The sequence below is a fragment of the Zootoca vivipara genome, chromosome 11, assembly GCF_963506605.1.
Source record: "Zootoca vivipara chromosome 11, rZooViv1.1, whole genome shotgun sequence".
Taxonomy (NCBI): Eukaryota; Metazoa; Chordata; class Lepidosauria; order Squamata; family Lacertidae; genus Zootoca; species Zootoca vivipara.
Window position 1 is genome coordinate 2,903,386 of NC_083286.1, and position 14,863 is coordinate 2,918,248.

Genomic DNA, 14,863 nt, shown 5'->3' on the forward strand with positions numbered 1-14,863 from the left:
GGGTCGTGGCGCGCCAGCCAGCTCATTCCCAAAACGATGGGGGGGTCTGAGATGGTTGTGACGTTGAAAGCCAGTGTCTCTGAGTGCCTTCCCACCGTCATTCTCATGGGGGGGGGGTTTGATGAGTGATGGCCCCTCCCAGCAACTCTCTGCCGTCAATGGTGGCTACGTGCAGGGGAAAATCCAGCTGCAGAAGCTGGATCTGGTGCTCTTCTGCAAAGTTTCTCGAGAAGAAGTTGGCTGAGGCACCACTGTCAATTAAGGCGAGGACTGTCAGGGGATAGCCATTTGGGAGCGTTAGCGTGACTTCTAGAACCACTCCTGCTCTGGGAGGGGTGGGCTGGCTCTGCTCCTCTCTGTGCGGGTGGGCGGGCTGGGGCTGTTGTCTGCTGACTGTGCCTGGCTGCTGCCCCTTGTCTCCTGCAGCCAGGCTGTCTCGTTTCCCTGCTGTGGTGCTGCTTCAGTGGGGGAAGGTACAACCGTTCCCGCCTTTCCTTGCCACTCTCTGCGATGAGGGCAGTCTCTGACGAGATGCCGGGGGGAGTTGCAGAGAAAGCAATTCCCGCCTCTTCCCTCCTTGCGTCTTGGCGCCGCCGGGGTTTGAAAAGCCCCCGCGCGCGCTCCACCGATCTCCATCGGTTCCGGCTCTGGGCTTGGTCTGGGCAGGTCTGGGGGCGGGCCCTGGGGTGGGGTTTGGTGATGTGGTCTGTCCTGGGAGCGTGGGAACCAAGGTTTTGCTGCGCGCGTCGCTTGTTTGTCATACCATCTGGATTCCTGTCTCACCCCCACCGCTAGCGCCGCTTTGCTTAACTCATCCATAGTCCGCGGTCTAGGACCTCTTGCCAGCTCATCCTTAACGTCTGCGTGCAAACCCAGGTAGAAGGCTGATTTCACTGGCTCACTTTGCAGATCCCACCCCAGTTTGTGCACCAGCATGGTGAATCTCGCCCAGTAGTCCCTAACTGTCGATTTTCCTTGTGTTAAGTTATGAAGCTCCTCTTTAGTGGCCTCCATTTCACTGTCACTAGCGTACATTATTTTTAAAGCTTCTAGAAATAATTTTGCGTTCTTCATGCAAGGATTTTTTTGCGCGATGAGCGGTCTTACCCATTCCCGGGCGGCCCCCGTCAAATGCTCTATGATAAAGGAGACTCTGTGCGCGTCATCTGGGAATTCTGCTGCATGCAATTCCAGCGCATAATTTATTTCTGTCTCGAATCCTAGGTACTCCCTAGGGTCGCCGCTAAACTTGGTGACTAGGTTCTGTCCCCTTCTCACTTGGACTAGCTGCGGCTGGGGCGCCCCCCCACCTCTAGCGGCTTTCTCCTCTTCCAACTTTTTCTGCAGGTCCAATACCATCACCCTTAGCTGTTTCTCAGTCTCCTCTTTTGTCCTCACCTGGTCCACCAGCTTGTTCAGCTCCTCCTGCGCCCCTCGCGCTTCCTCCTGAGCGGCATGCAATTGCTGCTGTGCCTGCGCTGTGAGGTTCCGTAGCTCCTGCTTCGCTGCTTCGGCCTCCAGCCTCCAATGCTCAGCCTCTTGAGCGCTCATCGCTGCACTCCAAAGTAGCCAAAAAAAGATTCGGAGGTTGCTGTCAGAGGGCCTGATATGGCTACTCTAGAGTAACGACTCCAGCATGGTCTTTTAAGGCTTTTATTAAGTGCTGATTATTTACAGTGTTCAGAGCAGTAAAAATGCATCCTTAAGGTGAGGTGTCAGAACCTCCGAATGGCGATTGGCGCGTTTTCTTCCAGCACCAAAGCTTTGGCAGACCCAACCTCTTCCCCCTACGTTTGCGTCGCAATTCGGGAGTTGGGGGGATTGGCCTCCCCCCCGTGCGTCCAACTTCCTGTCCCACCTGAGGCATGGGCTCCACAACCTTGCCTGAGCCTCGGACACCACTTCCTGACTCTCCGCTGGAGGCAGAGCTCTCCTTACTCTCTCCAGCGCTTGGGGATGGGCTGGAACTTAAGATGGGAGGGACTTCCCTGTATCCCTTGTCCCTCACAAATACTATTCATGAAGTTTCATGATTCATCCTTCCATTCATTACCATGGACCAGTCAGGAGTCCTTGATGGTGCAGTGCTCCTGAATTAATGTCAGAAGTGGATGGTGCTTCTCCTCAGGCCCCAGGGGCCAAAGGCTCCTCTTCTGCCTGCACCCATCTAGCCAGTTCCCCCTCTCCACTGTCCCCATATCTACATGTAGGTGGTAAAGGGGGTAAAGGGGCCCCTGACCATCAGGTCCAGTCGTGTCAGACTCTGGGGTTTGCGCGCTCATCTCGCTCTATAGGCTGAGGGAGCCGGTGTTTGTCTGCAGACAGCTTCCGGGTCATGTGGCCATCATGACAAAGCTGCTTCTGGCGAACCAGAGCAGCGCACGGAAACGCCGTTTACCTTCCCGCCAGAGCGGTCCCTATTTATCTACTTGCACTTTGATGTGCTTTCGAACTGCTAAGTGGGCAGGAGCTGGGACCGAGCAACGGGAGCTTACCCTGTCACAGGGATTCGAACTGCTGACCATCTGATCAGCAAGCCCTAGACCAGCGTTTCTCAACCACTGTTCCGTGGCACACTAGTGTGCCGCGAGACGCTGGCTGGTGTGCTGCGACGTGCGGCGACGAGAAGGGCGATTTGCATTGTCACGTGCCTGGCGGCCGCCAATAATCAGCATTGACCTGCCGGAAAGCAATATTTCTCCTCCTCTTTCCCAAAGCTCAGTGCAAACGACACTAACCCGCCGGAAAGCAATATTTGGCAAGTGTTTCTTACAGTCATAATTATAATATAGGGTGGCACAGAGTTAAATTTTTTAACTTTTTTAATGGTGGTGTGCCTCGTGATTTTTTTCACGGAACAAGTGTGCCGTGGCCCAAAAAAGGTTGAGAAACACTGCCCTAGACTCTGTGGTTTAACCCACAGCACCACCTGGGTCCCCATATCCACATGTAGGTGGACAACCTGTGAATGTCAACGCCAATGAGTGTTGGCTGTTTTCAAAGTCGCACGGAATGGCTAAGGGGTGGTGGTACTCTTCTGCTTCCATATGTATGGGTTGGATTGAGGAAGGGGGTCACCTGATACACTCGGACTTTCCTCCTCTGCCTCCTGCTCCTTTCCCAATCCTCCCTTTGCCTCCTAGGCTGCAGGTGCACCATGAAAACAAAGACAAGTGTGCCAGTATTAGTAATAATATTATCTTAAACATATCATGGTTCTGAGCAACCCAGAGATCATTCTCATTTACTCAGCAGCAGATGTAATAGAGCTAAAAGTATCCATTTTCAAATAGCTGGAAAGCATTTTGCCTATGCAGTTCTAACCTTTAAGCAAGCAGGAAGCGGATGATGGCCTAAATCCTTTCCAGGGAAAGGGATAGCCAAGCCCAGATGTAGATTAAAAAAACATAAAGGCAGAACCATGATCTGTTACGATGAAAACTAAATTAGGCACAAGAAGATAGCAAGCAGAGTGTCAAATAATGAAAACCCACGCTTGGCAACAAGGTGCACTCCCAAAACGAGAGAGTGCGTGAAACGTAAATATTAATATAACAGTGCCATGTGATGCAAGGGCAACTCAACTTTGTATCTGTTTATGAAAAAAGACAATTGTGAAACATACCTTTTTTGGAAGTTTTTACTGCTCCATTTAGGCCACTGACTCAAAGGCTTTTTTATATCAGGTACCGTGTGTTATTTCCTCTTCTCATCACCTCCCAATGACAGCTTGACTGCAGCACAACCAACATGGCCAAAACTAGATGACATGCTAGCTATGTGCCCTTAACTGCAGGGTTTTATAAACATACAAATTCCCAGAATGGGCAGCCTGATCTAGACTGGCATCTCACCACAGAGAGAGGCTTCTACTCCTTCCCATGCCTACCTGTACCTTCACGCCATACAGTGGTATCTCTGGTTAAGAACTTAATTCATTCCGGAGGTCCGTTCTTAACCTAAAACTCTTCATAACCTGAAGCACCACTTTAGCTAATGGGGCCTCCTGCTGCTGCCGCGCCACCAGAGCATGATTTCTGTTCTCATCCTGAAGCAAAGTTCTTAACCTGAGGTACGGTACTATTTCTGGGTTAGCGGAGTTTGTAACCTGAAGCGTTTGTAACCCAAGGTAACAATAAGAACTCAAGAAGGGGAAATGAGGAAGCCTGAATCTGTTTTTTCTTTTTCTTTTTTTGATTGTTGTATTTTTCTTTTTTGTGCTTTTTTCTTTTTTTTTGTATTTCTTGTTAAAATCTAATAAAAATTATATTTTAAAAAAAAACAACAACTGTATTTCTGGGAAAAGTAGGAATCTGAGCCCCAGCTTTTTTCTTTTTCGGTAATGCCTCCCCTTCATCAATGTCCAGCTTGCTTTCAGTTGTGGGCCCCCAAGAGCAGAGGGATTGCAAGTTCAGGAGGGACGGTAGCTTTGCTGGGTTCAGACCCAGACATTCTTCCAGTTTTGTGTGTGTGTGTGTGTGTGTGTGTGTGTGTGTGTGTGTGTGTGTGTTTAAAATGGATCAGATAATAGGAAAAAATAATAGGAGATGGGACAGGCAGTGGGGGGGGGGACCTCTGCCTGAGAGCCTGGAGGATAAACAACACTGAGCAAAACAGACAAACAGTCTGACCTGGTAACTGTAGAGCATCAGAAGAGCCCCACTGGAGCAAGTCAAAGACCCATCTAGTCCAGCATCCTGTTCTCAAAGCAGCTGAGCAGAAGCCCAACAAGCAAGGCCTGAGAGCAACAGGGCTCTTTCCACTTGTGATTTCCTGCGACTGATATACAGAGGCTTCCTGCTTCTGTCGGTGGATGCCGAAATAGTAGCCATTATTAGCAGTATTCTCCATCCAAACAACTTCCTATGATCCTAAGAACTGTGCCTTCCCCTCATGAGTTTGCAGGGGAATGACAGAGAGGTAGGGAACTCCTAGGCTGTTGAAATGCAGGGGGTGGGTCACGCTAGCACACTCATCACTTTTCTTTCTAATAAGCCTTCCATGGAAGCTGAGCTCCCTTGTGCTGAGGCAGAATGCATGCCATTGTGAATGACATATCATAATTGACAGGCAGAAGAAATGAACAAATAAGCAAGCAAGACCATCATCAACAGCTGTTCTGGGCCTGTCTGAACTGGTCCTCTTTGCAAGAACAAGTATTCCAAAGCACAACATGGATGAGGTGTCCTCTATGGTGTTTATTTTGCTAATTGTGGGTTTAGTTTCCTCAAAGGGCTCTCTTGTACAAGTCTGTGACTCACTGAGTTTGGATTTGGTAGAATGAAAACATGTTCGGAAGACTTTGGGTGCCTAACATCATTCAAGTATGCCAAATGTTTGTGTGTCTTCATCTATAATAGGCGGCTTACATTTGTCTTCTCCAAAGTCCCTGTCTCCTCTGCCCTTTTGGATGGCTGTGATGCCACACAACCAGAGGTGCCACAGCTCTACTGATTGCCATTGGCTTAGCTGATCCAATGTCACAGAAGGAGGCCTTGTCCAGGAAGCTTACCACTAGGAAGGTGGCCTTGGGAGATACTTGAATGCGAAGTTCAAGGTCCATGCTGAGCAGCTTCTGGTAAACGAAGCCAAGCAAGTCTTTCCCAGACCAAGCATAGCCAGTTGATGCTCCCATGATATGGATATGGCCTACAGAAGCAGAACAATTGTATTTGACCCTCAGTGGCTTTACCAGATTTGAACTGTGTAGAAAAAGGTTGCCAATAATTTAACCCATAAAGAAAACAAAGAGTTTAATGTCAGAGTTCTTTCAGACTTAACACCACGGCCATACAAATGACCACCTTTCACAGCATATTGGTTTAAGAGTCTTATACTTTTCTTTCTGCTTAGTAAACAATACATTTATGTTGCCTTTCAGCTTAGCTTCCCAAAGGCAACAAAAAAGTATTTTTTCAGTTGCTCTACATAACTACAAATTAGTACTGTGCAATGCAACCCACAGCAAAAGGAAGTTCCACTGAATTCATTGAGCCTTTATAGCATTGCAGCATAAATTATTTTTTAATTGTTTTTAAAAAGCTAAGTTGAAAGTGTAACAGAAAAATCAAAGGACAACCTTATTAGTTGAATAATCATTATTTAACTCTGGAGCATAATCAAGTAAAATATTTACTAGTGTAGGTATATCAAAGGCCATTTCCTGAATTCCTTACTAACCCAAAACACACATGAGTCTTAATAAGGGCTTCTACTGGCTTTTAAGGGACGGGTGGCACTGTGGTGTAAACCAGAGCCTAGGGCTTGCCGATCAGAAGGTTGGCGGTTCGAATCCCCGTGACGGGGTGAGCTCCCGTTGCTCTGTCCCAGCTCTTGCCAACCTAGCCGTTCAAAAGCACATCAAAGTGCAAGTAGATAAATAGGTACGTGCTGTTGTGTGCTACTCTGGTTCGCCAGAAGCGGCTTAGTCATGCTGGCCACATGACCCGGAAGCTGTATGCCGGCTCCCTTGACCTATAGCGCGAGATGAGCACCCCAACCCCAGAGTCGTCTGTGACTGGACCTATTGGTCAGGGGTCCCTTTACCTTTACCTTGCTGGCTTTTAGTATGAGTTTGGGGCATGGAGTGAAATCAGGAATCATAGAATCATAGAGTTGGAAGAGACCACAAGGGCCATCCAGTCCAACCCCCTGCCAAGCAGGAAACACCATCAAAGCATTCTTGACAGATGGCTGTCAAGCCTCTGCTTAAAATAAACCCTGATTTTGGAATAAACCCTGATTTTGGAAAATGAACTGAATCTTGACAAAGTTAGTTGTGCTTAGTGCCCGTTGAAATCAGTGTGAAAAGTCTGTTTGTTTTAACTTAAATCCTACCTCCATGCTTGCACGTGAGAATACATGGAATTAAATGGATTTCAGCCCAATTCTTATGCCCAAACTGCTGTGGCACATGACAGATAGGTCCATGCTGATGAAGTAGCCAGGCAATTGTTTCATTGTACTTGCCATCCAGCCTGGCATAGCTGACAAATAAGGCTCCTCCTTTTCATGCCTGCCTGGGGCTACAGCGTGGGGTTTGTCACTAATATACGGGATGCCACTAATATATGGGCGGTGTAGCCTGGACCCGCAGTTGTTGCTATGGCCCAGAGTCTGTTCAATACTCTTGCTTGCTTCTTCCCTGGTTGTCCTGATCCCCAGGCCCAAAGGAGGGCCCGTGTGAATGGTCTGGTGCAGGTATACCAAGGAAGGATGCCCCAAATGCCAGAATGATCAGTTCCAGTGCTGTATCAGAAGAAGGTGTAAACTGTCAAAAGTTGGCAAAGCCTTGCTGCGTTGACAGAGAATGAAGACCAAGACAGCAGTCGTTTGCCCCTTCATCCCACATACCCAGCTCCTTAAGCCGTTCCTCATAAGGCATTGTTTCCAGGCCTTTGACCATTTTAGTTGCCCTCCTCTGGACGCGTTCCAGCTTGTCAGTAACCTTCTTGAACTGTGGTGCCCAGAACTGGACACTGTACTCCAGGTGAGGTCTGACCAGAGCGGAATACAGTGGTACTATTACTTCCCTTGATCTAGATGCTATACTCCTACTGATGCAGCCCAGAATTGCTTGATCCTTGCCCATGCTGGCTCATAAAAGTAAGCTGGGAAGGGCTGGGCGTGGTGAATGCTTCCCTCTGTGAGGGAGCCTTCCCAGACCTGCTGAAAGAGGCGGTCATTAAACCACTTTTTAAAATAACATCTTTGGACCCAGCCAATATGGCCAACTATCGCCTAGTCTCAAATGTTCCCTTCATGGGCAAGGTGATTGCTGAACAACCCCAGGCATGCCTGGAGGAAGCAGTCTATTTAGATCCCTTCCAATCAGGATTCAGGTCTTGGTCATGCTGGTCAATGATCTCCGGCAGGCTAGGGACAAGGGTGAAAGGTGTTTCCTAGTTCTGCTGGATCTCTCACAAGCCTTTGATACCATTGACCATAACATCCTTCTGGACCGTCTAGAGCAGGCACCCCCAAACTGCGGCCCTCCAGATGTTTTGGCCTACAACTCCCATGATCCCTAGCTAACAGGACCAGTGGTCAGGGATGATGGGAATTGTAGTCCAAAACATCTGGAGGGCAGAAGTTTGGGGGTGCCTGGTCTAGAGGAGCTGGGGGCACTGTTATACAGTGGTTCCACTCCTTCCTCCTGGGCCATGTCCAGTGATCAGACCCCTGGGATCTCACTTGTAGGGTTCCGTCCTCTTGTCCCATGCTTTTTAATGTCTACATGAAGCCGCTGGGGGGGGGAATCATCAGGAGGTTTGGCATCTGCTTGCTTTGATATATGCTCATTGGCTTGCTTTGGTGCTATGCTTATCTGTGGACTTTGGATACTTGGCTCTTGGCCTAGGGAGGGGAGCTATCCACGAGGCTTGGATGCCTGCCACCCCTGTCTTCATGAGCCAGGTGGGCCAATGGGGGTTTCTAATCAAACTGACACATGATGTTTTCTGTACAAGCAATGCACAAAATGCTTGCCCAGGGGCAGGCAGTCATGATGAATGTTTGGTGTTTTCATGTGTATCCTGAGTCTGTAAAGGCAGTAAGGTTTCTGGCATTGCATTGAAGTTTTCACCTTTTCATAATAAAGCACTAGAATGAATCCTTTTGGGAGTTTTGACGTCCTTTTCTGGAATCCCTGATCTGTGGATCAGGACAAGGGGATACTGCTGTCTGCTCCATCATTTATTCACTCAGAAGCCAAAGCATCCCTGGGCTACAGGCTGCATATGGAAGATGAGGGGCACACTGAAGTGGAACTTTCTTGAGCATTAGACTGAGTCGTGGCACACCTGCCCCCTAAAAGGCAGGCTTGGCTATGCCTGGCACTTAAGGGCTAAGTTTTTCATCCCATGTTCACACTTCAGTATGCCTCTAGAAAGACAAAATGGATTGGGCATACAGTACCCATCTTTCTTTCCTTTTAAATCATTAAAAGCCCATACAGAATCAGTCACACAATTCCAAAAAAAAAAACGCTGTGCTAAGCAAGCGGATACAGAATTTTGCTAACTCAGAATGTCTACTTCTGATATAGTGAGGATTGTACTATAATTCCACCCAGATTTTCTTACTTAGCCTTCTTTTTAAGGGGGAAAATGTGTTCTTTGCCTAATGTTTAAATCCTGGTACCGTCCCTTCAATGCTGCTAAATGTGGACTCATTTGAAACTCATTTGAAACCATGGCTTTTGTGTTTATATCAGATTGCAACGTCCCAGGTAGGGAGAAGAGAACAGAAGCTACTACAGGACTGCTTCAGGTCCCATTTCCCTTTAAAGGTAAAGGGACCCCTGACCATTAGGTCCAGTCGTGACCGACTCTGGGGTTGCAGCGCTCATCTCATGTTATTGGCCAAGGGAGCCGGCGTACAGCTTCCAGGTCATGTGGCCAGCATGACAAAGCCGCTTCTGGTGAACTAGAGCAGCGCACGGAAACGCCGTTTACCTTCCCGCTGGAGTGGTACCTATTTATCTATTGCACTTTGACGTGCTTTCGAACTGCTAGGTTGGCAGGAGCAGGGACCAAGCAACAGGGGCTCACCCCACCGCGGGGATTCGAACCGCCAACCTTCTGATCAGCAAGCCCTAGGCTCTGTGGTTTAACCCACAACGCCACCTGGGTCCCTTCATTTCCTTAGAGGCACACAAATTCATTTTGTTCTTTACCTCTGCCAGTCTCAGCTAGTGGCAAATAAGCAGCTGAAATTAGAAGTGGGGTGCTTCAAGTTCAACACTGGCTGTCTATTTCTTTTGATCTGGGGAGCCTTGTCAATGCCTGTATTAGTTTCATGATCCCTCGTGTCACCATCACAGAAAATAAAATATTAGGCACTTAGATGGCATTATGGAAATATCAGATGTGGTGGTGAATCTGCGTTTGGACATAGCACATTTTAGAAATTCCTATGTATTTTATTTTGGACATAATTCAAAGGGAAAGCCTGCATTTGTCACCCCTCCTCCTTCTTTAGAGAAAAGAAGTAAGAACATTATACCTGCAACACACATACACACACACACACCCCTCCCTACTTTTCTGGAGTGTTTTATAATCATAAAAAGCTGAACACTGCTGCCAGTTTCTGAAACTTGTTAAATATTGCCAAACTTTCACCACATCTCCAATGCCTTATCAAGGAAGTACAAACACCAAGATGGGCACAGAGCAGTCAGCGCAGGTGCAGGTGAAGAAGCTGCAGGATTAGGTCCCTCCACAGGGTGTTTCCTCCAAGCATTTACCAAGGGGAAACTATTTGGTTTGAGAATAAAGTCACAACTCCAGACCTTTTCCTAAGGCTTTCAACATTCCAGAAGAGGACCCTCACATTTCTCCTTCTTTTCTTGTGAAATATTATGCATTTGGGGCTGTGAACCAGCCAAGCCTGATTTCAATGCGGGAGAGTTGAGCACATGCTTAAAGGTGAGAAACTGTGGCTTAGGGCTGACAGGTATCTAAGGGAAGGAGGGAGGGAACCCAACCCCAAACCACCCTCACATTCCTGCCCTTTTGCTTTGCACAACACTTCTGTGTGTAACTATCAGCAGGTGACCCTTCTGCAGCAAGGAGATAAACTCCAGTCACCTGCCAGAGTTTGCACACCCAACTGCTGGGAAAACCACAGACTGGCTGGAATGCTCAAAGGCTTGCTGTGTCCTACCTGCCCCTAACTCACAGCAATCTATGGACAATAAAGTGATAAGCAAAGGGCCCTTCTAGTTATTCTCTTAATTGCACAGCTATTTTCCTTTCTCCTTCAGATGACCTGAAAATCTTCAAAACGTTCGCTGCCAATCTGGTCAAAGTTCAGAGATACTTTTTGTTTTAGCAATTGTACTCTGATGCAAGGCATAGCAAAGTGCTGGTGGTAAGATGAGAGAACCACTTTAGGGGTTCGATAAGATAATACCTTTCTGCTTATCTGTTTGTTTGTGCATAAGCATGGAAAGAATTTGCTATGATATCCTTTTCTTCTATGGCAAGCTTGTTTGCAACATAGATTTTTTTTAAGGCAGAGGACTTAGCTGGATATACGGAAAAAACAATGAAGACTCTTGTGGTCCCTTAAAGACTAACAAATTTATCACAACATAAGATTTTGTGGGCTACAGTCCACTTCATCAGAGATATGAAGAGGGATCCTCAGTTTCAGGTACATATATACTTGATGGTTAGAGGAGGTAAACCAGGCATCCCCAAACTGCGTCCCTCCAGATGTTTTGGCCTACAACTCCCATGATCCCTAGGTAACAGGACCAGTGGTCAGGGATGATGGGAATTGTAGTCCAAAACATCTGGAGGGCCGAAGTTTGGGGATGCCTGAGGTAAACTGTCAGATCCAAAGTAAGTATGGGTAGTGGTAATTTACCTTGTTCACAGAAAAGTGGGGCTGATAGCACAGACACCCCGGCTCTGATAAACCAACTAACACATGTAGCGTGATAAAAGTCCATTGTGCTGATTCAATCCACAAGTTATAGCAGCCAGTGTACCAGATGGAACTGGTAGACAGTTTCCCAGGTCATAGAATTGACCTGCACCTCCATGGTCAGCTGTGAGTCCAAAATGACTCCCAGGCTGTGCACCTGATTCTTCAGGGGTACAGTTACCCCATTCAGGACCAGGGAGTCCCCCCCCCACCTGCCTGCCCCCATCCCCAAAAAACAGTTGGACCAGATGATCCTCAGGGTCCCTTCCAACTGTGATTCTATTCTATTCTATTCTGTGCAACCCTTGAGATTCGTTCACCTATCAGCTTCCAATGATATGCCATCATCTGCCAACATGACACTTCTGAATTCTCTTATAAGACAAACAGGCTTCTCTCTACACAACACTACTCTAAAATGGCAACATGGCAAAAATGACAACATGGCAATATAGAAAAAAACAGTAGGAGGACATTTGAGCTTCCAATGACACTGCAACCAACATAACGTGAATAGAGGAACTTCAAAAGAAGACTGCAGTGAGAAGGTTAAGTGCTGTCTTTTATGGACTGAAACAGCAGAACTTATTTTTTTAAAAAAATCATTTTACCAGTGCCAGGATGTATGTTGTATGTGTCTGTATGGAAGGCCCAGTTAATAAGCTAATTATCACCCAGCATACTTTTCTGCATTTTGTTTTCTTCTGACGTCACTGTTTACAATCCTTCCCCCATCCTGCATTCACATATGCATGCCACACACCTGCAACACAGGATAGCATTTCATGCATGTGATGAAGTAGATCTCCCTCGGGCAGGAGATATAGAAGTATGATAAGCTGCACCAACAGGTTAAAGAAGTTTTTGCCCATGGGCCGTGAGGCTGCTGAATGAAAGACAGCAAGCTTGCAGCTGACGTTCGGGGTTGGTGGTTAGCTTGAGTCTAGCTGCAGCCAGGCCCTATGCAATCAATGATTCAGGAGAGTGGATTGGGCTGCACATTTCCTTCTACACTCAAGACAGACAGTAATGTACACCCCCACCCCACATGTGCAGTGCAAATACAGATTTCATCAGGTGTCTCTCACCCAGATGCCCATCCACACATGATCTAAGGAGGAAACCATGCATGGAAGCTTTGCTGAACTGCAGCAACTATACAACTATATATGTAATGTGCTTGGGGGTGTCTTTCTTGCACAGTATTACAGAGGACATGAGAACATAAGAAGATTTTGCTAGATCAGGCCAAAGGCCTATCTAGTCCAGCACCCTCTTCTCACAAGGCCCAAGCAGATGCCCCTGCAAGCAGAAGCTGAGCAACAGGTTCAGCTCAAATAAGATTATTTCCATTCTGTGCAGTACTGGATCATCCTGCTGTATCCAAAACCTCCAGGAAGAGCCCTCAAGCCATGGACCCTCTTATTTTCCCCAGCCCTTTGCCGCCTTGCATGTCAATGCCTTTTTTAGATTGTAGAAAGTCTACTAGCAAGGATTGTCCATCTCATTATGGCTCTCAAGTGGCTGGCCCGCTTTTATGCCCTTCTCTTGCAGGTACGTAGGCTATGCATGTGTGTTGTTCACATTTCAACAATTCTGCTGGATTTCTCCTCAAGAAACTGTGCAACCCTACAGGCGTCTACTGATAAGTGAATACCATTGTGCTCAGTGGTGTTTACTCCCAAGTAAATGTGCAGAAGATTGTAGTCTACATATTTTAGGAATGAATTGTAATTATAAATCAATGTTACATTCCCTAATACAGTAACATATTCTGATTTCCCCCTTTGCTGATTTTATCTTTCTCTCTGTAAACCATTAATACTCTCTTATAATCCAGTCCTGAAAATCACTGCTGTGGAAGTAATGCTATAATTTCTGCAGAACTTGTTCCTAGGCATCAGTCAAATCCTATACAAATTTCCCAAAACAGAAAAGCCCCAATCTCATGCACACTTCCTTGAGAGTAGGTGCGACTGAACCCAGTGAGGCTTGCTTTGAGTAAACATGCATAAGATCCAGCTGTTAGTTCAATGGGGCTTCTCCCAAGGTCTGCAAATAGCACCATGGTTAAGGCTAAAGCCCTAAAATGCTTTGGGCTCACAGAATCATAGCTTCAGACATAATTCATACAGAGCAACAATTGCAACCATTCTGAAACAGGATGGCTGTGTCAGCAGCCACACTCTGCGGAAACAGGGGGAAACATCAGGGAATAAAGCTGCAGCGAGATCCATAAGTAAAAACCAGCAACAAAGTTATATGCACAAGTGAGAACTGCACAGACCTACAGCAATAAGACACAAGGAGATTGCCTCAGTGGCAGAGCTTGAGGGAAGTTAAGCCACGTAAATATAACTAACCTTAGTATACTGAATCTTCAGATCCTTGAGGGGCTCTGGCAAAGCTGGGGCAGTTGACATGTTTGGACTAGTTCCTGAAACACAGGTGAAAGGAGGTTGTAAGAAAAGTTCAGTGATATTTGCCCTGACTGAGCACTTCGATTTAATTGTGCCTTTTTATCTGAGCTGGCTATAGTATATTTGCATGCAAGAGTATGATTGGACGAACAACTGCACAGCACAGAGAGAAGGGGGGGGAACTACAGCTGATGTGCAACACCTAGAAAGCAGGCTGTGTCCTTGGGTGCAAAAGTCCATATGAGGTTGTGGCATTCTAGATGTGTGCAAATAGCAGCCTGCTCCTTTTCACCTGCAAGAATAACTTACACCCAGAAACATCAGTATAGATAACCTAAAAAGGGTTCTGAAGATATTTCAGTGCTTTGGAAATTTACACAAATATATACTGTATGTGGTTGTTGTTGTTTAAATAGTTCCTGTCCTAGAAACGACAAGATGGGCAAATATCCAATAGGTTCAGCTTTTCCTGGCAGGAATTGCTGTGATAATATTGAAAAGAGTGTTTGATTTGAATATGTCAAATCAATTCATTTTTAATAAACTAACTCATGGAAACTATCCAGGAAACAGGAAACAATGATGGCTTTTGCAGCAAGAGCAACTTAGTGCCTTGCAGCACTTTTAAAATATTCAGATGTTGTCGTTTATCAATAATATCTTCAGGACATATTCTTAGGGGCAAAGCACTGTGAGGGGGTAAAGCATTGCCCATAACTCCAACCTTTAGGTAGTACTGCCATCACCCTGCTTCTAAACTTCCAGGCTAGTGGGTTGAAGACACACCGTCTTCAGGCTCTTATTGTAGGAATTGGGAAATCTCCAATTGGCACCAGAATAAAGAGTCGGACTATCTTCTCCAGGTTCCTTGGAGAACACATTACTGGAGCAGCCTGGCTCATGACCTAAAGCAACCATCCAGCCTTCCAAAAGGATACGGAGTTTATTTTAAAAATGATGAATAAGGGCAAGAGAGAGAAGAAGAGTATATCAAAAACCAAAACAAA

General features: G+C 46.6%; 1 protein-coding gene across 1 annotated transcript in view; it reads right to left on the reverse strand.

The window, feature by feature from the left end:
* ALDH1A1 (aldehyde dehydrogenase 1 family member A1) overlaps positions 1-13,947 on the reverse strand; it is a 52,964-nt gene extending 39,017 nt beyond the window's left edge. The window contains exon 1 of the mRNA XM_060280056.1: positions 13,800-13,947. Within this exon, the coding sequence (XP_060136039.1) occupies positions 13,800-13,859 (60 nt within the window). The 5' untranslated portion in view covers positions 13,860-13,947. The remainder of the gene's footprint in view (positions 1-13,799) is intronic.
* Between the last annotated feature and the right edge of the window lie 916 nt (positions 13,948-14,863).